At 41.0% G+C, this 27,243-nt stretch overlaps 1 protein-coding gene across 1 annotated transcript in view; it reads left to right on the top strand.

Moving 5' to 3' along the window:
* Positions 1-27,243, top strand: part of LOC126263364 (dynein axonemal heavy chain 10) — a 1,742,213-nt gene that overhangs the window by 822,558 nt on the left and 892,412 nt on the right. The window contains exon 29 of the mRNA XM_049960456.1: positions 1,443-1,676. Coding sequence (XP_049816413.1) covers positions 1,443-1,676 — 234 coding nt within the window. The remainder of the gene's footprint in view (positions 1-1,442; positions 1,677-27,243) is intronic.

Below are 27,243 nucleotides of genomic sequence, written 5' to 3'. Positions count from 1 at the left end.
GACCCACACAAAAGTTAATATCACTTGATCACTGATACAGCAAATGTCATCATGTAAAAACACTAAGTTCATCTTAAATAATTAATATGAAGTACGAAAAATAGTGGCCAACTTAGGTATTTTGGATCTCCTTAAATAAAAATCACCCAGTGAAACCTATTTGTTCACTAGGAGCGTTTTCACTCAGTATTCACGTAATCAATCCTATTTTAGACGAAAACCAATGTAATTCTTAATAATTCATGTTACTTACTTATTTATGCAAATTAGAGAAGTCAATTGACAAACTTCTAAAAAACGGCCTTTTTGTAACAGAGAATTATTCTGTCAAGTCAACAAATCTGTCTGTCATTTTCATAACATGTTAAATTATGTCACTCGATGCAAATTAATAACTTTTCTGCACAAATTATGATAACAGATGTACGTGTGACTCATAAACTATATCTCTTTTTAGTAGTTCTTTGACAATGTTATAAATACAAGCAGCGAGAAGGGTCGAAAGAGCAGTCGGAAGCAGTCGGGGGCAGTCGGAATGTCACTTTGGTGAAGTGTGTTTCTGTGTTATTGTTTGGCAAAACAATGCAAAGAACATGTAAAGGAAGTACTACTTTGTGTTGTGTTATGGTCTTTGGTGGACAGTGGAATTAATATGGCCACTAAAGTAATAAATATTTGATGTTTACATATGTGTTGGTTTCGCTCGTTCTTTATCATCAAAAGCACATGAAAAACACGGGACCTCATGTTTTTACCCTAGACAACCAGATTTAGAGCCAGCATCAGCAACGAGACACAGCAGCGATCCAGCAAGCAGCAGCGATTACTACAATACAATACATTGTAATGGCGCCAACCTAACATCAAGTGCTAACAAGCTCCGTAAATGGGAGTGAAATAGTGCGATTACAGCAACTAGAGATATCAATGACTAGGCGGACCATTACACGCAAAACCTGGGAAGGAATGCACTATGATCCACACCCCCAAATTAGAACAAATTATGCATGTGCGAATATGCATGCATGCTTGTGCAGTTTGAAACATAAACACATGTGCAATGTTGAACAGAAAAAAATAATTATGGATTCACCTTTGATAGTTGAAAGTTTCAGCAGAATTGCTGCATGTTAAGAAATATGTGATACTGAATGTTCTGTATTCTTGATATGTCCCATTTTGCGTGTATGCTCATTGTACTCGGTGTAACCCTACAGGATGAAATAAAATTAAAATCAATTTATGTAGGTTAATAATAGGAATGGATGCACACTATGTGGTTCCCCAATCTGAACTTACTTTTATTTCTGTAATACGGTTTGTCAGCGTCACCCTCTGATTGTGTTTATAAAAATAATAAAAATAAGGCTATTCATTGATCTGCCTATATCTCATTTAGAAATTTAATTATGCTTTTACCTCTCTGTGGATCTATGTTTCAGATAATGCTGGAAACAGCGAAGAAACCACTTGTAATTGAATGTTGTCTGGTGGAAGGCCGATTGACTGTACTGCAGGGTCTGAGTGCTGGTCTTGAACGTTGCCAAAAGTCACTCAATGATTTCTTGGACTCTAAAAGAAATGCATTTTCTCGATTTTATTTTGTATCAGATGATGAACTTCTCTCCATTCTTGGAAGCAGTTCACCAGATTGTGTTCAAGAACACATGGTTAAAGTAAGTTGTCATTCTCTATACCATGTTCATATCATTATTGATATTAGTGGACTCTCCTGTCCTTTCTTGATAGAACAGTTTCATATTAAAAAGTGAAAAGCAAAAAAATTTTATTCTGTTTCACCAATATTTGTTTGTTACTGATAGGCCTCCAACAAGCTATGGAATTTGTCATAGAAGTGTTGCCTGTATGCTTTAACATTACAGATTGCCATAGTGTAGGCATAACCATTTGCGATGTTATCTGTAGAGATGCCAGAGTCCTTGTGAGGGGGGAGGTGGGCAGCAGGCTTTAAAGCAGTTGCAGAGGTAATAGTCTACATGATTGACTGATCTGGCTTTTTAATAGTAGCCAATATGGTCATGCCATGCTAGTAATGGAACACAGCTCAACAAGGGGTAACTATAAGTCATATAATCTCCAAGGCCCTGCAGCCCTATTGCTTGGTATAGTGATGACAGCATTCTCTTGAGTTAAATATTCAGGAGATAAAATGGGCTGCCCAGGTTGGGCCAACTTGGGGGAGTGCCTTCAGAAGAAAATCCATATGTGGTATTCTATGGGTCATAGAATGGAATTTTAACTTCCTTAGTCGTATTGGTAAGTCAGAGAGTTTGAAAACAGAAATGAATGGATTGAATTTTGATATAATGGATTTTAGCAAAAGGTAATGGCAGGAAGAAAATGATATCTGATCAGGTGAGTACAGAGATATCGACACAAAATCAAGTAGTACCTCCAAGAGTCACCCTACCTAGCTTTCAGAGAACTAATAGTTCCTTCATTTGGGCAGAGAGGGGGGGGGGGGGAGGAGGTTGCAGAAGACTGGAAAAGACTCACCACAGGTGTCAGAGGCAGACATCAGTTTAATTGAATGGACAGTGAGGTAATGGGATGAACATGTATAAATGTAAAACAAATGCTACAAGGTGTATTGGAATTAAATCAGAGGGTGCTGATATATTATAAGATTAAGAATTGATGGGGAAACTACATTTTGCTACTTGGGCAGCAAAATAATTGACAGTGGGTAAAGCAAAGAGGTTATAATGTGAAGAATCACAACAACTTGAAATATTTTCCTGAAAAAGAGAAATATTTTAACATTCTGATGTAAAAATAAAGTGCTAGGAAGTATTTTTAAAAGTATTTCTGTGAAGCTGAAATGTGGAACATAAAAAGTGCAGAAACAAATGAATAGAGGCCTTTGAAATTTATTGTTACATAGGAATACTAGGTAGATTGGGTAACTAATAAGAAGTACTGAATCAAATTAGAGAGAGAAGAAATATGCAGCATAATTTGACAAAAAGTCTGAATTCAGTAACTATTCTTTCTGTGATAACTATTCCTTTCCTTGATAATTTTATGTGACGTCTCAAATATGTTACAACTAATTAGTGGCATTTACTTACTATAATGTAGTACAACTAGCCAATTAAAGAGGTTGAGAATGGATAAAACACATTGTGAATAAAGACCACTGAATAAGGAACAAATTTCAGTACAAGTGTTACAGCTAATGGGTCACTCACTATTTACGAGATTATCTCAAAAACTGCCATATTAAAATATATTTCTAAATTGACAAGTGCATAGGTTGGAAAATATACACAACAAGTTTCAATGCAAATTATGTAATATTTGTGAAATTTGAAAGGTGTGTCTCAATTTTTCATGACTGAACATCCATTTAAATAGGACTCATAGGTTAACTGCCCAAAATTTAAACCTGACACAAAATGAGCTTCACATATCCAAGGCAACTAACCACACATGCTTTGACCTTAACTGCAGTGAACCGTATTCAGCTCTTTACACCATAATTTAGTGAGCATTTATTTTTTGTTTCTTCATTTTCCATACAGTTCTTTGTCTTTTAATTTTGTGTCTATTGTACTCTTTGTCCTCCTGGATAGCTGCAAGATCAGCATGGCTGATTGTCATGTAGAGGACCCAGGTTCGATTCTTGGTGGGAGAAATGGTACAAGGTGCACTCACACTCATAAGGCTAACTGAGGAGCTACTCATCAAATTAGTGGCAGTTACATCGTCAAGTAACCTAGTTACTGTGAGAATAGTGTGCTGACAACACGTCCCTCCATACTATGTCCAATGACGTCACTGGCAGAGGATTATACAGTGGGTGGTCTGGCTTGATTGGTCAGTCTTCGGGCCAGAACAAGGAACTTTACCTTACCTTTACCATTATTGTACTCCTTGCCTCCCATAGAATATCTGGATTTTCTTTCCTAGAATATAGTTAACATGCATTAAATCTGTAGTGTACAATTGATGTCTGCATTGTGGTGCATGTATTCTTGATAACATAATTTGTAAATCTTGTACTTTTTCCCTCTTCCTTCTACTTGTTTGTTCTATGTTCATATAACCTGTATATTTTAATATAGTGTGTTTTAACTTTGTGCTGTTTTAGGACTTTTCATTCTGTGCTGTGTAGGTTAATACTCTTTCATCTCTGGGGACAATGACCTGCAGAGTTTGATGTTGCATCTGAAATCAGAGATTAGGGGACAAAATGTGTGGTTTTATATCTTCATTTTAAGTTGCTTGTTCAGTCCAATCTTGCTGTCTGGCTTAAGTTTGTTTGTGTTTTTTAGTGTCTGATGATTATGCTAATAGAGTGTCATTTAACCTCCTTATGACACTATGCGAGTGTTATTGCACCTACTAATCTGCATGGTATTTCCTGGACTGGTAACTCAAGACAAGCATACTGAATTATCAGTACATTGGTAATGCCCAATTCTACAGTCCCATCGAACAATGTAATGCGAAACTAGACAAAGGTTGCTGGTACATTTTTCCAAACCAGATACTAATATGGAGCAGATTATTTTTGAGGTGAACACTGAGAGTGATTATGCTTCTCTTCCCACATGGCTGGAGGACCACACGGAACCCTTGCAACAAAGTTGTGTGATACAATTCTTGGATCTTCCTGATAAATTATCCCACTGTGGAGATGCATGCAAAAGCAGAGAAAGGTGCCAAAGTAACCTAGAACAATGTGCTGGATTACTACAGTGAAATACAGAATATCGTGAACAATGGTGAGATCTTCCTAGTATGAGGGTGGTTTGAAAAGTTCTCGGAATCACCATGAGAGGTCAGTGCTAGCACAACGAGTTGTTCATGTGACATTCATTGGACTGTTTCCTGTAAACACATGCCACGTCAGTGCTCTTGGAAGAGAACTGTGGCACTGATGTGGCTCTGTTGTTGTTCACGCATAGTGGTTTGCGAAGATGGAAAAAATTGAGATTCGAGCAGTGATTAAGTACTTCGTAAAGAAAGGTATAAAAGCAAAGGACATTCATGTCAATTTTCAGAATACACTGGGGGTCTCTGCTCCTTTGTAATCAAGTGTCGCCAAGTGGACACATGAATTTAAATTTGGTCATTAGAGCTTAGATGATGATCCGCACGGTGGTCGGCCAATATTGTAGATTGTATTTTATTGGTCCTGTTGTCTACATAGCAGCTTTTGCGTAAGACATTGGACAAGTCAAGTTATAAATCTACAGGATGAAAGTCATTTCAAGGCATACATATTTAAGCTTAGAATAATACACTTTACACGTAAGTATTTATATAACACATTTCATAAATTTAAATATTCTTCAATGGAGTAAAAGCAGTGATGCTGTAAATATGACTTTAGAGATTTTCCAAATGTATTGACCTCAGTGATAGCTTTTATGTTTTCAGGAAGTTTGTTATAAAGCTTAACTCCCATGTGGAAAGTACCTTTTTGGCACAGTGCTGTGCTGGTTTGAGTCATATGTAGGTTTCTGTTTTGTCTGGTAAAGTGCTCATGTATATCAGTTTTTTTGCAGTCTCCGGTCCTTGCCTATTACATTTAATTTAAAGAACAAAAGGGTTTCCATAATGTATGCACATGGTAATGGTGGAATACCAGATTTCTTAAACAGGGGTTTACAAGAGTCTCTAGGCTTGCACCCAAACAAGATTCTAATGGCCCTTTTTTGTAGTTTAAAAGTGCTATTAGTTGTTTTAGAGTTTCCCCAGAAGGTGACCCCATATCTAAGACGAGAATGAAAGTATGCATGATATGCATTCAATACTGTTTTCTCACTACAGCATGATTTTAATGAACAAAGAAGGTAACATGTTTTGCTCAGTTCTGCATTGAGATATTCAATATGCTTATTCCATCTGATGTTACTCTGTAGCCACAGTCCTAAGAATTTGGTTTCAGTACTGTTACCAACTGGTTCATCATTGATAGAGACTGATGGGATAAACATGTCCTTGTTAAGAACATTGTGGAATTTTATAGCAACGGTTTTGTTACTGTTTATTACAAGCTGATTTCTCCGTGCCCAGCTGCTAAGTTATTACGTGACCGTGTTTACTGTCTGCTGTAACTGTTCATCATCGTCTCCTTTTAGTAGAATCGTGGTGTCATCTGCAAATATGATGTTTTGTGTGCATTAGTATTTAAGCTGAGATCATTTATGTACAGATGAAACAGAAGGGGCCCCAATACTGATCCTTGGGGTACACCACATTTTATTTGTTTATAGTCAGATAAGTGATTAGATACAGTTTTTAGTTCAATATTTGTGTGCTTGATGCACACTGCCTGCATACGATTAGTCAGGAAGGAACTAATCCACTTGTTGGACAGACCTCGAATACCATATCTTTCTAGCTTTGATAGCAGAATTTTATGGTCCACCATGTCAAAAGCTTTTGACAAGTCAATAAAGACTCCTATTGTTTCCTGGTTTTTGTCCATCAGGTTTACGGTGGAATTGATGCACTCATAGACTGCAGTAGTCGTTGACCTCTTATTTCTGAATCCATGTTGTTCATTATATAGGATGCTGTTTTTATTTATAAATTTCATAAGTTTCTCATACATAACTTTTTCCAGTACTTTAGAGATGCAGGAGGAAATTGTGATGGGTCTGTAGTTATTTACATTGTCTTTATCCCCTTTTTTATATACAGGAATAACTTTTGATATTTTCGACACATCGGGGAAAGTGCCTGCCTGAAGTGAGCAGTCGCATAAATGTGTGAGTACTTCAATTAGGTTTGATGTGCTCTTCTTTAACATTGTTGCAGGTATACCATCAATACCTGCCGATTTGGAATTTTTTAGTCCTTTTGTTGCTTTAGCTACTTCATCTTGTGAAACAGAACTGATGTACATTGATCCTCTACATGCACGTATTTTATATTCGTTTGCCTGGGTGCTCTTAAAGTTTGATTGTAACATATTTTCAGCAACACCTGTGAAAAAGTTGTTAAATGTGTTGGCTACTTCTAAGGGGTTTGTTACTTTTTTATTTTTATGTGATAGTGTTATATTTTTGCAAGGTTGTCTGTATTCTCCTCATTCTTTTTTTATAACACTCCAGCCTTTGATTTATTAGCTGAATTATAAATGATTTCATCATTATGCATTATTTTTGCTGCTCTTATTACTTTTCTTAATATTTTGGAGTATTTTTTATAGTATGCACGTACTGCAGGTGAGGAATTTTTGGAGTTACATATTTCATGAAGTAGTCTTTTCTTCTGGCATGAAACCCTTATTCCCTTTGTGATCCAGCTGTTTGTTGTAGAGTTAATGTTTTCAGTGGGAATGCAAGTTCAAAGAAATGGGTTAATGTATCAATGAAAGTGTTGAATTTTTCATTTATATCGTTCATTTTGTACACTCCTAGCCATTTTTCTTCCTGTAATAAGTTGTTGAAGTAGTTCACATTAAGCTGATTATAACTTCGATATGCTGTTCTGAAAGACATGTTGTTAATAATACTGCCTTGTACTTTTATGCTTAATATTTGAGCAAGATGATCACTAAAACCTGCATTGAAAATTTTTAGTGAGGTGTTGTGTAAACTCTTCTTGACTAGAAACTGATCAAGAGCTGTTTGGCAAGTTTCTGATACTCGGGTAGCTGCTTTTACTTCAGCCTTTAAATTGTAGGATGTTGCGAGGTTCAAAATGGTCTCCCTATTTCTACTATTCATGAGGAAGTCAATATTGAAGTCACCACAGATTATCAATTCACAATCCATTTTATTTACTTTATTTACTTCAGAAATCATTGCAAAAGTGCACAAAATGGTCATGGAGGATCACCGTTTGAAAGTGCATGAAATTGCTCACTCTTGCCAGATGCCGTCTGAAAGGGTATATCACATTTTAACTGAAGATGCCGGAGTGAAAAAATATCTGCAAGATGAGTGCCGTGAATCTTGATGCACGCCTGCACATATGTGCTGTCACCATGACAAAATTACATGAACTAAGGTATGAATTGTTGCTACACTCACCTTATTCATCTGATATGGCTCCATCAGACTTCCATCTCTTCCAAAAACTGAAATTTTTCTTGGTGAATGAAGATTAACTTCAAACGAAGAATTGATAGCCGGAGTTGACAACTATTTTGCAGCCCTGGAGGAAACTCATTTTCGAGATGGGATCAAGACACTGGAACATTGTTGGACCAAGTGCATTAATCTACAAGGAAACTACACTGAAAAATAAAGAAAAGATTCAGTGATGTAAGTACTTCTTTTCTATTCCATCATATTAATGATGTAAAGATAATCCTGATCTAGTGAAAGAAAGTCACTGGTATCATACAGTACCTGAAGGTCCAAGTTGAGCACTCACTCTCTTATGATTGAGAAACACTGGAGTAGGCACGGTCATTGGAGACAGCACCGATGATGTCCAAGGTTCTGAAGTCGTATGCTGCACTTTTAGAAATAGACTTGTGGCCTTTCCAAACACTGTTGTCGAGGCCGGGACTCACACTGGCTGACAAGCTACTGGGCTCGGTCCTGTATAGGCTGCCCAGTGGAGAGATACTGGGGAGTTGCCTGGTGACTTATCCAGAGAATGTGGCACCATCAATACTGTAGCAGTTGTCATAGGTAACGAGGAGCTGCACTAGGTTACAGATTTCTGACAGGGTGGCAACATGCTGCACTGTGTCGTGTGATGTGTGGCTGGATTATGAGGCGCCAGCCATATGCCACATTTCTCTTTCTTTTGGAGGAAATGGTACAGCCATCTCTTTGTGTAGATGGTGGCTGTCGCAGAGACAGCAGCCAAAGACAAAGCACCTCTTCTCTTCCCCATGGAGGAGATGGTGGAGCCATCAGGGAGAAGTGGCCCCCAGAGAACAGGAGCACCAGAAGAATCCAACCAAAGCACAAGGAGGGGGGGGGGGGGGGGAGCAGCAAAGGGAAGAGCTGTGCAACAATTCATGTAGAATGTTATGTAAGTTTCTTCTGCCTGTTCCATTGATGAATGAATGCGAAATTTTCGTGTTTCACAAAATTTATTCACATAAATTGACATCCGAACTGCACACTCGTCACGTAAACAAAACACTGGCAGACTTCACTGATCTCTTTGACTTCCAAAAGTAACTTCAAAATTGACTTATCGCAGTGTCGCTGCATTGCTTTTTATAGAATTTTAACAATAACTTCCAAAATAAAGCATTATTAATTTTGTACAATTTTGATGTTACAATTAAAATTTACACATCGTAAAGAAACTGATGTTACAGCCAAATAAGGTATAAAATACGATATTCAATGACAATCTTTTATAGTAATATCTATAGTTTTCCATAAGAAAGTCATTCTGAACTTTAATTACAATAATGCCTCTTGTATTATTTTAGTTGCATAATTAATTACAGTTTGTATTTGGTTACTAATATTGAGTGGCAGTACAGAGCTCGCGGTTTATCTGATTACATACATAAAATGCACAAATAAGGCTTCAAACTCTGGAAATTGGAAAACTGTGAGATGTAAACAATTGGAGGGTTAATTATAAATGCTGGCCGAAGTGGCCGAGCGGTTCTAGGCACTTCAGTGTGGAACCACGCGACCGCTACGGTCGCAGGTTCGAATCCTGCCTCGGGCATGGATGTGTGTGATGTCCTTAAGTTAGTTAGGTGTAAGTAGTTCTAAGTTCTAGGGGACTGATGACCTCAGATGTTAAGTCCTATAGTGCTCAGAGCCATTTGAACCATTTTTAATTGTGAATGTAATTACAAAGAATATTAATTACACAGGAAGACATAAAAATAAATAACAAATGAAAATTCATCACTTGGTAATACCTTTGAAGCTGTTTCACAAAATAGTGAGGTCTTCTGTTACTGGATTTTTAGATTACCATTTTGTTAATTAGAAGCATTGATTTTTCATGCTAAAATATCTGCAGTCTCTCCTTATTTATTTCTAAGGACTTATTACTTCAATTTCTTGATTACTTACTCAATTTAGTATATGTACATCATTTTATCAATGACAACAATCCACCAATAATTATGAAAATGCACATCCTTCGGGAACATTCCATATGCTTTTGCAATGAATATATTTTTTTTATCAAGTAGGACAGAATGTTATCTATAAACACACATACAAGGCCTTAGGAAGCACTGAATTGTCTGATAACTATCCGGATGTATATATTTAAAAAAAGGTGGAATCAGACATTTCATATGAGTCCTGGGGGAGGCTGTACCATGATAGCTGGCAGTTTTTGGAGAGGAGGAGACCCCAATGCAGGAGATGACCACAACCATGATGAGCGTGAAACAGCACACTGAAGAACCCTGATGAATGTTCAAGGCACTTTGCAAAGACCCCCATAATGATTCTGCTGTCAACCATGCCAATTTACCCTTCCATTTCCATTGAGGTGCAGGCCATGCCTAGTGAAATCCCACCTACCAACAGCATCAAAAGGAACCAAACTCATTATTTAGTCTTTCAAGGCACTGCAAACAACTGTGTAGTGCAGCTACTGAGCAGCCTCATGGCACCATCCTGTGGCAACACATTAATGGAACATCCAGAGGATCCCTTCCTAGCCACCCAGAATCCCATATCCCTCATCCAGTTCAGATTCATTAATGATGTCTTCATGATCTTCATGACGTGGACACCCTACCCACATTTCTCCAAAACCTTAACGTCTTCTTCCCCGTTTGCTTCACCTCATCCTCCTCAGTTCAAAAGCCATCTTCCATAGTGTTGACATTCTTGTCATGAATGCCACAAACAGTACCTCCATTTATATCAGACCTACCAACCACCAATAACGCCTTTATTTCGACAGCTGTCATCAATTCCACAGCAAAAAGATTCTGTCATGCAGCATAGCCACCCAAAAGCCATTGCACCTGCAATGATGAGCAGTCCCTATAAAAATATGTCAAGGGTCTTTCTGAGCCTTCAGAGGTAGAAATTATTATCCACACCTTGTCCAGAAACAACTTGTCTCCCCAGTCACCTAACATCCGTCACATGCCCACTGATTGGCCACAGAATAGTGGCCCCCTCATGACTTGGTACCACCTGGGACTGGAGCAGCTGAATCATGTTCTCCACCAAGGCTTTGACTATCTCTCCTCATGCTCTTACATGATAAATGTCCTCCCTACTATCCACCTCACCACTCCCACAGTGGTATTCCACCACGCACTCAAACTGCACAGTATACTTGTCTATCCCTGTTCCACTGCTGTTCCTAATATCTTACCAAATAGTTCATATCTCTGTGAAAGACCTAATCGCCAGACCTGCCCCGTATGTCCAACAAGCTGTCTGGCCACATGAATGGACACTACCAAACTGTGACCAAGAGACAGCTGGACCACCGAGTTCCCAAGTATGCTACACAACACAATGTAATTGACTTCAGTGACTGATTCACAGCCCACCCCTTTGGGATTCGTCCCACAAACAGCAGATTTTTTGAACTGTGAATGTAGGAACTCTCTCCACAACATATCTTTCCTCCTCCCCTCTTATTATCCTCTTCCCTGCTCCCATACCAGCCTCATAGATGCCTTGTGTCCTCCAGTGTACCTACATAATCCTTTTGCCTTCTCTTTTTCTCTCCTCCCTCATTCCCTCCCCTCCTCCATCCCAAGCACATCCTCCTGATGCTGCAACTAGGAACCCATGTCCCTGCACACTCCTGTAGGGATTACAACAGACTGTTTCCCCACCACTGCCTGGCTACCTGTCCAATTCCCACAACATGGCTCTTCTGCAGCCCCACTGCCCAAACGCCTGAGAAAGCTACTCACTTCACCTGGAGATGACAGTGGCCATGGGTGTTTGAATTGTGTGTGTATAAGAATGAGTGCCAGCTTTTCTAAATGTGAAGAAGGATTGTGTTTGATAACTTTGTCTAATTTTAAATGTGCCTGTGTGCTGCTTAATGCCTCCTTTATATGATGAGTAGCATACTTTCCTAGTTAATACTGTTGGAACTAATAATTTACAGTGACATAAAATGAAATCATCACATGTGCTCAGTCATAGGGAAAGCAGGAGGTGGACTCTGGTTCCTTAGAAGAACATTGAGAAAATGCTGTCTGTCTACAGAGGAGACTGCTGTCAAAACACTCATTCTGCCCATCCTAGATTATTGCTTAGGTGTGTTGTGCTTATACCAAATAATCCTAACATATAAAAGAAGAGTAACATGAGTGATGTAGATTTGTTTGACCCACAAGAGAGTGATATTGAAAAACTGAAAACTTGAAGTGACAGATACTTGGGGATGGATGTCAACTATTCTGCAAAAGTCCATCTACAACGTTTCAAGACTCAATATTAAGTTACCAATTTAGGGATATAATATGTGCTACTTACAAAGTGCCCGCAAAGACAAGATTAGACTAATACCACAATACAGTCATTTGAGTAGTCATCTTTTCAACACTCCTTACACTGCCTGGAATACACTTAAAAGAGATTTCCATTGCACAGCTGTGGCTTTGATAGAGGTTCATGTCTCTTTCTTTTCAGTTTACTGTTCAGACTATGTGTGGTCTCTTACAGTGCAGTAGGCCTACTGAATTTGACAATTCTTAAGCATTACTCTCACTGTTGAAGTCACTTATAGTTAGTACATTGGAGTCATCATCTGATTAACTTCTTTTGAGGCTAAAAATCCTTTAACCCTTTGACTGCTATAGACATGCTCTCTGCAATCCATTCTGAGTATGTCTTTGTTGTCACTGTACTGCTTTTGTAATGCTGCTACCTGTGCTGAGAGTTGGAATTCTGGCAACTGTGAAATATGTATCATCTGATTTTAAGAAAATCATCCAGTGAAAAAATTTGAATTTTGCATGTCTTACAGTCTGATATTTTTCCTTCTCATCCCGTACAGTAAGTCTCCCCTGACCTGCGGTTCTGGGTGACTTTCTCAAAATCTACCCCTTTTCCTAGATCTCTCCAGTCCTTTTCCTTCACCCTTCTTCCTTCCTCCTTTCCTTTCAACCCTTGTGCCTGAAGAAAGAGCCACTGGCTCTGAAAGCTTGCAAATCACAACAGTCTTTTATGTGTGCTGCCGTTTGGTGAGTAGATTTTTTATCTATCCAATTAAATAATTTTATCAATAATTGATTGTTTTTGTTGTTGTATTAGTCTGATCTCTTGGCTTGATAAATGACTGAATTTCTTTTCATTAATCATTGTCATTATTGTAATGCATCAAAGTAAGTAAAGTATTGCACAAAATATTAAAAAGTTTGCACAGGTAAAAATTCATTGTGTAGACTTTGCATATGGTTGATCTTAGCTCATACATTGCTGTGTATGAAATGAAAATAAGGTATCAAAATTTTATTTAAAACTGAAAGCAGAACAATATCTCATTTCATTCTTGAATTGGTTTTTATAACTGGTGGATGGTTGCACACAGTGTTGTGGATTGGCAGGAGAGCCAACCCACGAATTTTAGAGGAAGCCGAAAGGCACGCGTTTAAGCTCACGCAGGCTGGCATGAGGTCTGGAGCAGGACAAGGAATTTAGACTTCAGAAAAAAGGAGGTAACTGGTGGAATACTTAACTTTAATCCATTAATGTTGAACGAAGCTCTTGTCTGTACATTATTTACAATATCAATAGTAACTGAACATGGCGCCTTGCTAGGTTGTAGCAAATGACGTAGCTGAAGGCTATGCTAACTATCGTCTCGGCAAATGAGAGCGTATTTGGTCAGTGAACCATCGCTAGCAAAGTCGGTTGTACAACTGGGATGAGTGCTAGGAAGTCTCTCTAGACCTGCCGTGTGGCGGCGCTCGGTCTGCAATCACTGATAGTGGCGACACGCGGGTCCGACGTATACTACCAGACCGCGGCCGATCTAAAGGCTACCACCTAGCAAGTGTGGTGTCTGGCGGTGACACCACATTCCTCCCCCACAAATCGGCACACGGTTGTGGCATAAGGCTTCTGCCCGCCATGGGGAGGACCCCATGTTGACGTATGCGACGAGGTGGGGAGCCTAACAACAGGCGAGGCTGTGCCACCCGCACCCTGCCATTCGGTCCGCGGGGAGGGAGGAAACGCCTGAAAACCTGCTCCAGGGTGCACGCCAACATGCGGTGTATTCGCCCGCAGAGAGACAGGACGGGCCGAAGGGTCGACCTCCATCGGGCCGGGGCACCCGATGGGCAAAGGCGACATATGGTCCGAAGTGGGCAAGAGTTCCATGTCGGAGGACAACTGGTCACGGGAAGCGATCGGCGGCATGTGACCCAGGGAGGCGCCCAGCTGTTGCAGCAACGCATCCACTGCAGGCGTCGCCGGTGGGAGAACAAGCGGCGGTGGCGGTGGTGGCGGCGCGTCGCCATGGGGCAAAATAGAAGGCAGCGTCGGTAACACCTGGGGCTGAGGCGAGCCAGTAGATGGGTCCCCAGGGCGCTGACCGGACGGCACCGTCGCTGAAAGCAGACAGCGAGCGGCAGATCCCATGCGACGACAGAGGTGCAGCTGGTTGAGATGCCGGCCCACCTCACTAGAGGCCCCCAAAACCAGATACATAGCGCGGCCGAGGCAGCGAAGAATGCGCCCTTCAAGCCAACGCTGTGAAACTCGATAGTGGCGGTAGTAGACAACGTCGCCTGGAGCAAAAGCAGGTGTCTTCTGCTGCACAGGATCCTGATGCGGCAGATGTAGCAAAGACATCAAGGTGCGATGAGGGCGACCGTGAAGCAACTCAGCCGGCAAGTGACCATCTCGGGGCTGAGAGCGATACGAGGACAAAAAGAGCAATAACGCGTCCTCCCGAGAATGCGACTCTTTCAACTTCAACATCTGTGACTTGAAAGTCCTGACCAATCGTTCAGTGGCACCGTTTGACTGTGGCGAAAACGGCCGGACGTCAGATGTTGAATACCATTGGCCTTGCAGAATGACTGAAATTCTGCGGACATGAATTGTGGGCCATTGTCGGAAACAATAGTCTGTGGAAGATCTTCAATGCAAAAGATAGCAGACAATGCTTGGATGGTGGCAGATGACGTCATGGAAGACATCCGGACAACAAAAGGAAAATTACTGAATGAATCTACCACAACCATCCATCGAGCATTCCAGAATGGACCAGCAAAATTGATGTGTAAGCGTTGCCAAGGGGAAGTGGCTTTTGGCCATGCAAAGAATTTCCGCGGTGGTGCGGATTGTTTTTTGGCACACACCATGCAGGAAGAGCACATATTCGTAATCGCAGCATCGATTCTGAACCAAGTACAGTGCTGACGAGCAGCAAGTTGTTTCGTTCTCACTATACCCCAATGTCGTTGGTGGAGAAGCTGTAAGACAGAGGACTGTAACGAACGTGGGACCACGACCCTGGACTGATCATTATCAGAACGCAAAAGCAAAACACCACGTCGTACAAAAAGTCTCTCCTTGTGAGCAAAAAATCGGCGAACTAACGGATCCCCGATCCATGACTTTTACAAGGGCCATTGCGTAGCAACAAAACGCAGAACGGTAGCAAGGACAGGGTCAGCAGCTGTGGCTGTAGCTACACGACGAAAATCAATCGGAAATGATTCGACCACGTCATCGGTTTCCGAATCAATGAACATGCAAGCAAGTTCGGAAGAATCGAATGCTCTATCCTCAGCAACAGGCAAACGGGCAATGCATCGGCGTTTCCGTGCTTAGCAGTGGACCGATACAAGATATCGTAGCGGTACTGCGAGAGGAAAATAGACCAGCGAATGAATTTCTGCGCTGTACGTGGAGGTACAGGCTTGTTCGGATGAAAAAGCGATGTCAAAGGTTTGTGGTCTGTGATGATGGTAAAGTGACGACCATACAAGAAATCATGAAACTTTGTAACACCAAATACGAGAGCCAAAGCTTCTTTCTCGATCTGTGAATAATTTCTTTGCGCAGACGAGAGCAATTTGGACTCAAAGGCAATAGGGTGATCGTGCGATCCATCTGTGTGCGCAAACACAGCACCGATCCCGAAATCCGATGCATCCACCATCAACAAAAGGGGCTTCTGGAGATCGAATGGTGTAAGGCAAGTATTGGAAAGTAACGCCAATTTCAACTGGCGAAAGGCGCGTTTGCATTCCGTCGTCCAGACGAACGGAACACCTTTACGGCGTAAGCGATGAAGCGGAGCTGAAATGGAAGAGGCATGGGGAACATAGCGATGATAAAAATTAATTTTTCCCAGCACACTCTGTAGCTGCTTCAAATTCTGCGGCGAAGGCAAGTCTTGTATGGCACGGAGGTGCTCGGGACTGGGATGTATGCCTTGGGCATTGAGTACATGTCCCAGGTAGGGTAAGTCACGAGCAAAAAACACACATTTGTCCTTCCGCAAGCGAAGACCATTTTGTCGCAAGACCTGAAATAATGTTCTGAGATTGACTAAATGTTCTTCTTCCGTCTTTCTGGAGATCACAATATCATCCAGATAGTTTGCTGCAGTAGGGACCGACGCACAAACAGTTTGTAGATATTGCTGAAACAATGCAGGGGCGGATGCACACCCGAATGGCAGTCGTTGGAATCGATACAAACCAAGATGCGTGTTAACCACCAAAACGCGCTGGGAGTCTTCGTCCACCGGTATTTGCAAGTGCGCATCTGCTAGGTCCAACTTCGAAAAATATTTACCCGGGCACAGTTTGTCAAAAAGATCATCCGGGTGGGGTAAAGGAAAAGTTGCAATCACTAGTTGTGGATTCATTGTTGCCTTGAAGTCCACACAAAGTCTCAATTTTCCTGAAGGTTTTGGCAAAATGACTAAGGGTCATGCCCAGAGAGAAGCCTGCACACATTCAATCACACCTTGTGATACCAAATCGTGTGATGTTTTTGCGACCTCATCACGCAATGCGTGGGGAACATTGCGCGCTCTGAAAAATTTCGGTTGCGCGTTTACTTTCAGTTCCAAACGTGCTTTATTGTTCTTAGCGCAACCAAGGCCCAGTGCAAAAATGTCTGCAAATTCTTCACATAGACGAGAAACACTGTCTGAAGGCACAGTCTGGTTCACTGAGAGGACCTGATTTACTATAGACAAGTTAAACAACTGAAATAAAGCGAAACCAAATAAGTTCACTGCAGAAGAAGAGTGAAGGACGTACAATGACACAAGTTTTGTTTGTCCCTTGTATGTTGCAAGAAGGCTGCACTGTCCTAACACAGGGAGCCCGTCACCTGAATATGTAGTTAGCTTAACATTTGCGGCATGCAACGGAGGTGTGCCCAGCTTTTTGTACGTGTCTTGATTGATCAGTGAAACTGCAGCTCCGGTATCGAGGTGGAATGGTATTACTTTGCCGATAATGTCCAAGTCTACAAAAAGTTTATTGTCCTGCTGACGACAAGAGCGACTGTCTCGTGCAATGTGAACTGACACTGGTACAAAATCACTTGCGACTTGACGGGATTTCCGGCGATGTCGACGCACACTATTTGTGGGACAAACACTGTCACTGTTAGAGAGAGTGGCACTGGGCAGAGTGGAATGAACTACATGAATTTCCATGGGCGAAGTTTCGTGAGCCTGAGTATCCTTGGTTTGATTCCGATTCTGGCGTGAAGCAAAGGGCCTGGAATGGTTCTGAGTGACCGATCTGAGCTTTTTGTGGCAAACACTTTGAACATGTCCCTTTTTATTACAGAAAAAGCAAATAGCTCAGCATAACGGGCAATTCTCATGCGAATGTCTAGTAGCACACCGCGGGCATGATTTTAGCACTACATTTGCTTGCCTGCGCAGCACAGGTGGCTGAGAGCCTGGTGGCAGCTGCGCAGCCGGGCGCGAGGGCTGTTTACTGCTCCGTGCAGCTTTCCCGGCGGGCCGGTTAACGTGACACACGGCTGGTGAAGTTTCAAAAGATTCCCGAGCAAAGTCAAGTGTGTCCTGCCGATCCAATATGTCCATCACTTGTTGAAGGGAGGGATTGACTAGTTTCAAAATCTGTTCCCTTATACGAACATCAGAAATGTTCTGTGCAATTGCATCACGTACCATAGTATGTGAATAAGGGAGTCCACATTGACATTCAAAAGCACAATCCCTAGCAAGGCCTTGCAGTGTTGCAACCCACTCCCTATTAGTCTGACCTGCCGTATGTTTTGTGCGAAAGAAGGTATACCGTTTGGCAACTACATTGACTGATTCTTTGAAATATGCATCTAATGCAGACAAAATTTCGTCGTAGGACAAAGTTGCTACGTCGCGTCGGGGAAATAATTTGACGATCACATGGTACGTTTGGACGCCGACGGAAGACAACAAAAATGGCTGCCGCTCGTTACCTTGAATCCTGTAGGCGGTGAGATGGAATCCAAATTGGCGTGACCACTCTGTCCAGCTTTCCAGTGCAGCATAAAAAGGTCGAAAAGTTGGTGCAACTGCGTGTTGTGGCTGCGTTAGCGGTGGAGCGGCGGTTGCCGCATCGATTTGCATCACACGTTGACCCTGGACGAGCTGTCCAAGGGCATCCAGTAAGGCCTGTGTCTGCTGATTGTGTAAGCGGTAAAATTCGGACAGTACATCTGGAGATGGTGGTGAAGCCATTACACAAGTAAATCAGGGCAGTATAGGTACGAACGTGGTTTGGACTCATCGCCAAAATGTTGTGGATTGGCAGGAGAGCCAACCCACGAATTTTAGAGGAAGCCGAAAGGCACGTGTTTAAGCTCACGCAGGCTGGCGTGAGGTCTGGAACAGGACAAGGAATTTAGACTTCAGAAAAAAGGAGGTAACTGGTGGAATACTTAACTTTAATCCATTAATGTTGAACGTAGCTCTTGTCTGTACATTATTTACAATATCAATAGTAACTGAACATGGCGCCTTGCTAGGTTGTAGCAAATGACGTAGCTGAAGGCTATGCTAACTATCGTCTCGGCAAATGAGAGTATATTTGGTCAGTGAACCATCGCTAGCAAAGTCGGTTGTACAACTGGGACGAGTGCTAGGAAGTCTCTCTAGACCTGCCGTGTGGCGGCGCTCTGTCTGCAATCACTGATAGTGGCGACACGCAGGTCCGATGTATACTACCGGACCACGGCCGATTTAAAGGCTACCACCTAGCAAGTGTGCTGTCTGGTGGTGACACCACACACTGCACACCCAATTCTGTCCCTGTGCATTGGGAATTATCTGGTCACATATATCATCATATTTTATAAAAGGTTCAAGATAAAGAAATGGGATCTTTTGCAAATGATAGCATGAAAAAAAGGAAAATATGACAAATACTTGAAACTTTTATATTCACTGAGGTATGGAAGTAACTTTCCTGCAACACTGTGAGGGTTGTCAGAACAGGACATGTAAGCACATCAATAGCATTTAAGGAAAACCCAGAGGCTGCTCTTTAAACACCTCCTCAGGATCTGGGGAGTGGCAGAGCATGCATGATAAGTTAAATTTTCCACATCAGTCAAAGCGTTCAGAGCAGTGGTCATGTATTTTTGATCCTTTACTTCTGAGTTAATGCGAATAACGTCTTGAAATATCATAATGTACCACATGAATCCCTGTATTTATTACAACTAGCTCTACTTACATCACTGCCAGTTGTCTGATGCAGTTTTTGTAAAAACGCTGCAACTGAAACATTTAATTATATACTTATAAATCTATATCTGTTATTTGCAAGCAGTCTTATAGTGTGTGGCTTAGGGATCTTCATGTTTCACTGTTACTTCAACCCTTTCTTTCCCGAGTCACAAATGATACGCAAGGAGAGTGGCTACTGGTAAGCCACCTTGTGGGCTCAAGTTTCTCTGCTTTAATCATCATGGTCTTTTCACAGTTTATATGTAAGAGGAAGCAGTAAATGGTTGACTCTTCTGGGAACAAACACTCTGAGATTACACTGTGATGCAGAACTTCTATCTTACAGCATCTGATAGAGTAGTTTAAGCATCTCTGTGACACTTTGCTTGCAGGCAGGTTGGATGCAGATCCTCAACTGTCATCGTCCTACTCAACTCATGGCCATTGCTGGAACTGAGGCATCTACATCTACATCTACATCTACACGATTACTCTGCAATTCACATTTAAGTGCTTGGCAGAGGGTTCATGGAACCACAATCATACTATCCCTCTACCATTCCACTCCCGAACAGCGTGCAGTAGAAACGAACACCTAAACCTTTCTGTTCGAGCTCTGAATTCTCTTATTTTATTTTGATGATCATTCCTACCTATCTAGGTTGGGCTCAACAAAATATTTTCGCATTCGGAAGAGAATGTTGGTGACTGGAATCTCGTAAATAGATCTTGCCGTGACGAAAAACTTCTTTGCTTTAATGACTTCCATTGCGACTCACGTATCATATCTGCCACACTCTTTCCCCTATTACGTGATAATACAAAACGAGCAGCCCTTTTTTGCACCCTTTCGATGTCTTCCGTCAATCCCAGCTGGTAAGGATCCCACACTGTGCAGCAATATTCTAACAGAGGACGAACGAGTGTAGTGTAAGCTGTCTCTTTAGTGGACTTGTTGCATCTTCTAAGTGTCCTGCCAATGAAACGCAACCTTTGGCCCACCTTCCCCACGATATTATCTATGTGGTCTTTTCAACTGAAGTTGTTCGTAATTTTAACACCCAGGTACTTAGTTGAATTGACAGCCTTGAGAATTGTACTATTTATTGAGTAATCGAATTCCAATGGATTTATTTTGAAACTCATGTGGGTCACCTCACACTTTTCGTTATTTAGCGTCAACTGCCACCTGCCACACCATACAGCAATCTTTTCTAAATCACTTTGCTACTGATACTGGTCTTCGGATGACCTTACTAGACGGTAAATTACAGCATCATCTGCGAACAACCTAAGAGAACTGCTCAGATTGTCACCCAGGTCATTTATATAGATCAGGACGCTTCCCTGGGGAACACCTGATATCACTTCAGTTTTACTCGATGATTTGCCGTCTATTACTACGAACTGCGACCTTCCTGACAGGAAATCACAAATCCAGTCACACAACTGAGTCGATACCCCATAGGCCCGCAGCTTGATTAGAAGTCGCTTGTGAGGAACGGTGTCAAAAGCTTTCCGGAAATCTAGAAATACGGAATCAACTTGAGATCCCCTGTCGATAGCGGCTATTACTTCGTGCGAATAAACAGCTAGCTGTGTTGCACAAGAACGATGTTTTCTGAAACCATGCTGATTGCGTATCAATAGGTCGTTCCCTTCGAGGTGATTCATAATGTTTGAATACAGTATATGCTCCAAAACCCTACTGCAAACCGACATCAATGATATAGATCTGTAGTTCGATGGATTACTCCTACTACCCTTCTTAAACACTGGTGCGACCTGCGCAATTTTCCAATCTGTAGGTACAGATCTATCGGTGAGTGAGCGGTTGTATATGACTGCTAAGTAGGGAGCTATTGTATCAGCCTAATCTGAAAGGAATCTAATCGGTATACAATCTGGAACTGAAGACTTGCCCGTATCAAGCAATTTGAGTTGCTTCGCAACCCCTAAGGTATCTGCTTCTAAGAAAATCATGATAGCAGCTGTTCGTGTTTCAAATTCTGGAATATTCCATTCATCTTCCCTGGTGAAGGAATTTCGGAAAACTGCGTTCAATAACTCCGCTTTAGCGGCACAGTCGTCGGTAACAGTACCATTGGCATTGCGCAGCGAAGGTTTTGACTGTGTCTTCCTGCTTATGTACTTTACATACAACAGGCAGAACCAGTTTTCATCAGAAAACACAACAGATCTCCACACTGCCCTCAAATGAGCTCTCAGTTGACACCACTGAAGTCACAAGTGGCAGTCATTGGGGTCAGTGGACTGCGCGGTACAAGACCTCTGTCTGATAGCTTTCCTTGAAGTAAACAGCTTGTAGCAGTTCATTCTGTCACTGTGGTGCCACGTGCTGCTCAGTTTGCTGATACAGATGTAGTATGGTGTGCCAGAGCCATATATCGAACATGGTGGTTTTCCCTCTCAGTAGTGCCATGTGGCCATCTGGAATCTGGTCTTCTCATGACCATACATTTTTATGAACACTGCTGCCACAATCATGTACAGTCGTTACATTAATGCCAAGTCTTTCTGAAATATCGCAAAAGGAACCTTCAGCTTCTTGTAGCACTTTTACACGACCTCATGCAAACTCAGTGAAATGTTGATAATGGTGTCTTTGTCACCTTAAAGGCATTCTTGATTAACATCAACTACCACATCCTATCTCAAAGGTAAGTAATGCCCACAACCATTACTACATGCATTTAAAGCAAACTTGATTTGCGTCCTCATAGTGGCACTACTGACGCCACTCTTAAGTGGCTGGTGTGAAGTCTGAACAGACATTGTCTTTCAGATGTAGAAACATGCCTATCAACTTTTGCTTATGTCACACAGCTCTGTCTTGGTGATGCAATTTTTTCCCATCAGTTTATGTATTCTGAATAGTACCACTGCTATACCAATCCTCTGAGGGATGCGTGAACTGGCTATATGTCTGAAGATTTTTCTGGATTAAGAATGATAGGTTGTGTTCTATTTGCTAGAAACTCTTAAGTCAATTAAACATCTGATCAGATATTCTGTATGCTCATATTTTGTTCATTCAGTTATAGTGTGGAACTGTACTGAATACTTTCTGGAAGTCAAGGGACATGGCACCAAGCCAGGTGTTGATACCTACTGACATTTTGGTCTGCAGGTCATATGGGCATTCTGTCAGGTTTAGGAGACTTTCCTCTGTTGAGTGTTTTCAGATGTTTTTCATATCTGTCTTTTTATATTTTGTGGTAGTTGAAAAGAGTATATACAGTATAATCCTCCTTGACAAAACAATTTCAGAAACCAGAATTTAATATTTTGTTCTCCTCCTTGTCATCCTCTTTTTCTGTGCTAGTATGGTGACTGGACAGATGTCTTTTGTCCATTTATTGACTTAATGTGTGATCCTACCTTTTTAGAATTCTCTGTCAGGTCGGTAGTTTGAATTTAACTTTTGAACCCAATGAAGACTTCAGGCATGGCTATTCTTATGCTCATTTCAGCTTATTTCAGTTTTTGTTAGTGTGTGAGACTTTGGTTGCATTTGTATCTGTGTTATGCTCACTTTGCTTTTTGAGCAGCTTTTTAACATGCCTGTCAAATTGCACTTGTCTTTCCCATTGCTTACAGCCTTCCTCAGTATATAACTATATAAGGCAGATTGTACAAAGCTTTTGTACTTCTCCATTTACACTTAATAATACCAGTCTGATAGATGAATATTTGATGTTGACTGCTCAGGGTTATCTGCAATCTATTTTTTGTGACATTTACTAAGCAGGAATATCTTACTACATTTCTTTACATCCCTAGTGATGTCCTTAGTACATTGGCATAACAATCACCAAATTATCACTGAGGATGAATGGGTATAGGCAGAGAGTGTATAGTTGCAATATGCAATAACCTGTTGCAGAACATGCTCTACAACATGACAATAATGACCTCAGTGCCTGTTTCCCCATACACGCCATTTGGATATATATAAGAAGTCTTCACGGGTTGTCAGCAGAGTAGCATCATCGTCTCATAGCAACTTTTCCATGGAATGCATCTCCATCATCTCCAGGCAAAATGTTGGGATATCATTGGTCGCGGGCTGATATCGCTGCTGGACCATTCTCCGCTACCTGCCGTCCACCAATCACCCATCCGCGGCATTGCCTGATGCATCTGGAGTGGCTGGTGGTGGGGAGGGATGCATGTGCAAGGTTCGAGTTCCTGCATCCATCTCGGTCTGCTCCATAGATGGCCATTGGTGGAACGGAACATTCTTCTCTGATTTTCCTGATTGCAGGCTCCCAGGCTGTGCTGAGATGATAGCCACTGTCGTGGTTGATTAGGTTGTCGTGTAACCGTATTTCTATGGAGTCCTTGATTACTGAGTCCCAAAATGCGTTTGCACTGCATATTTTCTTTGAGTCCTCGAAATTGAAGGTGTGCTTCTCATCAGTACTATGTTCCACAACAACAGATTTGTTGGTGTGGCCCAAGCATATGCCTGATGTGTACATGCGGCACTGTGAGATGCAACGCTGTGTCTGTCCTATATATTGCATCCCACATTCACATCTGATCTTGTACACACCAGGTGCCGTCATACCTAGAGGATCCTTGGTTGAACCGAGAAGGTCTTTGATTTTTCTTACTGTGCGGAAAACGGTTTTCACTTTATGTTTCTTGAGAATTCTCGCGATCTTGGCCATTGGAGGACCTGCATATAGTAAGAACGCACAGCCCATTACTTCGTCTTCATGCGCTCTCTCTTCTCTCTTCTTGTGGTCTGTCTTCAGAGCTCTCCCTATTTGTGTCTCACTGTATCCATTTTTCTTGAAGGTGTCCTTGAGGATTGCAATTCTCCTGGCAAACTTGCCTTATCACAGATGGACCTGGGCCTGTGCACTAAGGTGTTGAGTACAGAATTGCGTCTCTCTCTCTCTCTAATACACACACACACACACACACACACACACACACACACACACACACACACTGTAATGATTTGAGAATTTCTGTGTAAATTGTAGAACCACTCAGCTTTCTACTGTCTCGAACACACTGTATTCTGGATATGAGTGTGAGATGGTAGAATCCTGCCTACTGCACGTCAGATGTTTGTGTGTGCAGGTTTAAAATCAGTCATGGGAAGAAGGTAGATGCGGCGGTCAGACAGCACCGACATGTACCTGTTGGACCTTCCATAGATGTTTTAGTGAGTGTGTAAGGAAGAACCATGAAGTTTATATGCAGCTCTGTGCTTATTGTGTCATTGGCTATTCTTATTAAAACAAGAACAGTTGAAAAAGTATTCTTGTAGAATCTTGACGCAACCTTGTTAGAGGCAAGACTCATTTTATAATTCATTTTAAGAAAGGTCATGGTATCCAAGCCAACTTTCTTTTAACTGTAATTTAGTTTGTTTCTAACATCCGACTGTATGAGAGACTTGCAGGAAGTTACATATTCATGTGGAAAGTGAAATTTTTATTGTGTATGGAGGTCAAATACATTGTTAGTTGACAAAAAGTAAAGTTTGTATGTCTACTTATTTCATAAGTAGAAAGAGTTTAAAAATTCTTGTACCTAGTGTTATTCGACAGAGGAGAAGTTGAGGGTTTCCAGCAGCTGGCTATTCAGTAAAGAAGAGTGGCTGCAAATTCGAAGTAAGTCACCTCGTAAAGAAGTGGAAGGTGGTTTGGAGGAATAAGCCAATATAACCCAGATCACACTTACATTTAAGTCATCAGAATGTTATAAGATTTTGCTGCAGGTTCTTCCATGCCGTTGTACCCAGGGCATCATCCTGAATCCTGGTGATCATTTGCAACACACTTTTCAGTTGTTAACATGTTGCTATAGCTGTGGTATTCAGTCTGAAGAATAGTTTGATGTAGCTCTCCATGCAATTTGTGCTATGCAAGACTCCTCATCTCTGAGTAACTACTGCAGCCTACATCCTTCTGGATCTGCTTATTTTATTTATCTCTTGTTCTCTCTCTGTGATTTTTACACCCAGCATTTCCCTCCAATACTAAATTGTTGATCCCTTGATGTCTCAGAATGTGTCCTATGAACTGAGCCCTTCTTCCAGTCAGGTTGTGTCACAATATTAAACCACTTGTTTGTGTGGTTTTATCTCATATCCATCTTCTAAGTATCCATCTACATCATCTACCCAGCAATTATTGTAAATACTGTACATGTATATTATTTTAGCTAGCACTTCTTGCCATTAAATACCCTTTAAAATATTATATTAATCTGCCATAATGTTATTTTTGTATCTGTGAAGACACATGATTATTGTTAATTTTAACATTGGTGCAGCACATCATAAATTATGCATTTAATCAACTACTCTCTGAGTCTTCCCCTCATCAATGTGACATTTGTAACATCCAAAAAACAAATTCTGCCACAGTACACAACAAAATTATTATACCTATGCTAATGAATTTTTTGTTATTAGTGAAAAACAATCCTGGTACAGTTATGAAATAATCCCTTGGAAGAAAATAGAAAGGGAGGAGGGTCATGAAGGGAACATTTATGGTAGCAAATAGGTAATTCTGATAAAATTCAAAAATTAGAAATTGAAATTTTAATAAATGAAAGAAGGGTCTTGTAAGAATACATATGAATGTGGAAAGAGGAAATGATAGAACCAGTACCCAAAAGAGGGAAGTACAAAATGAAGGAAAGACAAGGAATGTTGAGACTGAAGAAGGAAAGAAGATAATCCCAAAAACAGATAACATTTCCACTCCCCACCTTAGGACCCCTCCCAGTGATGATTTTTACTGGTGAGTTGAAGGACAGAGATGGTCATCAATACTACAGGATAAACATACCAACTTCACCCCACAGTCCCCAAAACGTGGCCTCAACATCCTCCTATTGTGGGCCAGTGTGGATTATGTACACTCTATTTGAAAATAATCCTAGCCTGAATATGGCATGATAGGTAGAGAAAATGTGATTAAAGTATACAGGCTAGTTGAATAGCAGGATTATTGTACAGAAAGCAAAAAATGAAGAAATACAATGACTGGCTCAGGACCATGTACTCACCAGGCTACAAATTTGCAAAGAACATGAATCCACTGAGGGTAATATTCTAAATTATTAAGCTTTTAACAGTCTCTGTGTTACATAATGCTTTAACTTTTCCTCTCAGTGGGTGTGCAAGTAATACTGCTTTTCAGAGTGGAATGTCTGCCACTCTATAAGGACCTTCATACCTATGAAAAAATTTGCTAGTCTCTTTTTTTGTGTTAGCACTCTGGTGATAAGCTGTAGCTAACACCATATCATCCACCACAAAATCAGGAGTTATGGCCTCATGATTATGCTGTTTTACTGTCTTGTGGCTCTTTATCTTCCAGGCAGTCATGCGTCTTATCCGTTCTTGTATTACTTGCCATTTCCACTGAAATAATTTTAATAAAGACTATCCAATAATAAACTTCCAGGTTAATTAAGGTGACCATATTTTCTAGACTCAAATTCGGGACATTAACATATTTCCTAGGCCCAAACCCGGGACACATTAAAAATTTTGCAAAATAGGCTATATTTATTTATTATATGAGAAGAAGGTTTCAGTTAAATGTAATAAATACAAAATATCAATTAAATTTGTTACAAAGAAAAGCACATTGACATTTTATTAATACC

Source organism: Schistocerca nitens, chromosome 6 (assembly GCF_023898315.1).
Source record: "Schistocerca nitens isolate TAMUIC-IGC-003100 chromosome 6, iqSchNite1.1, whole genome shotgun sequence".
NCBI lineage: Eukaryota > Metazoa > Arthropoda > Insecta > Orthoptera > Acrididae > Schistocerca > Schistocerca nitens.
Note: the sequence above shows the minus strand (reverse complement) of the source record. Positions and strands in the feature narration are given on the sequence as shown.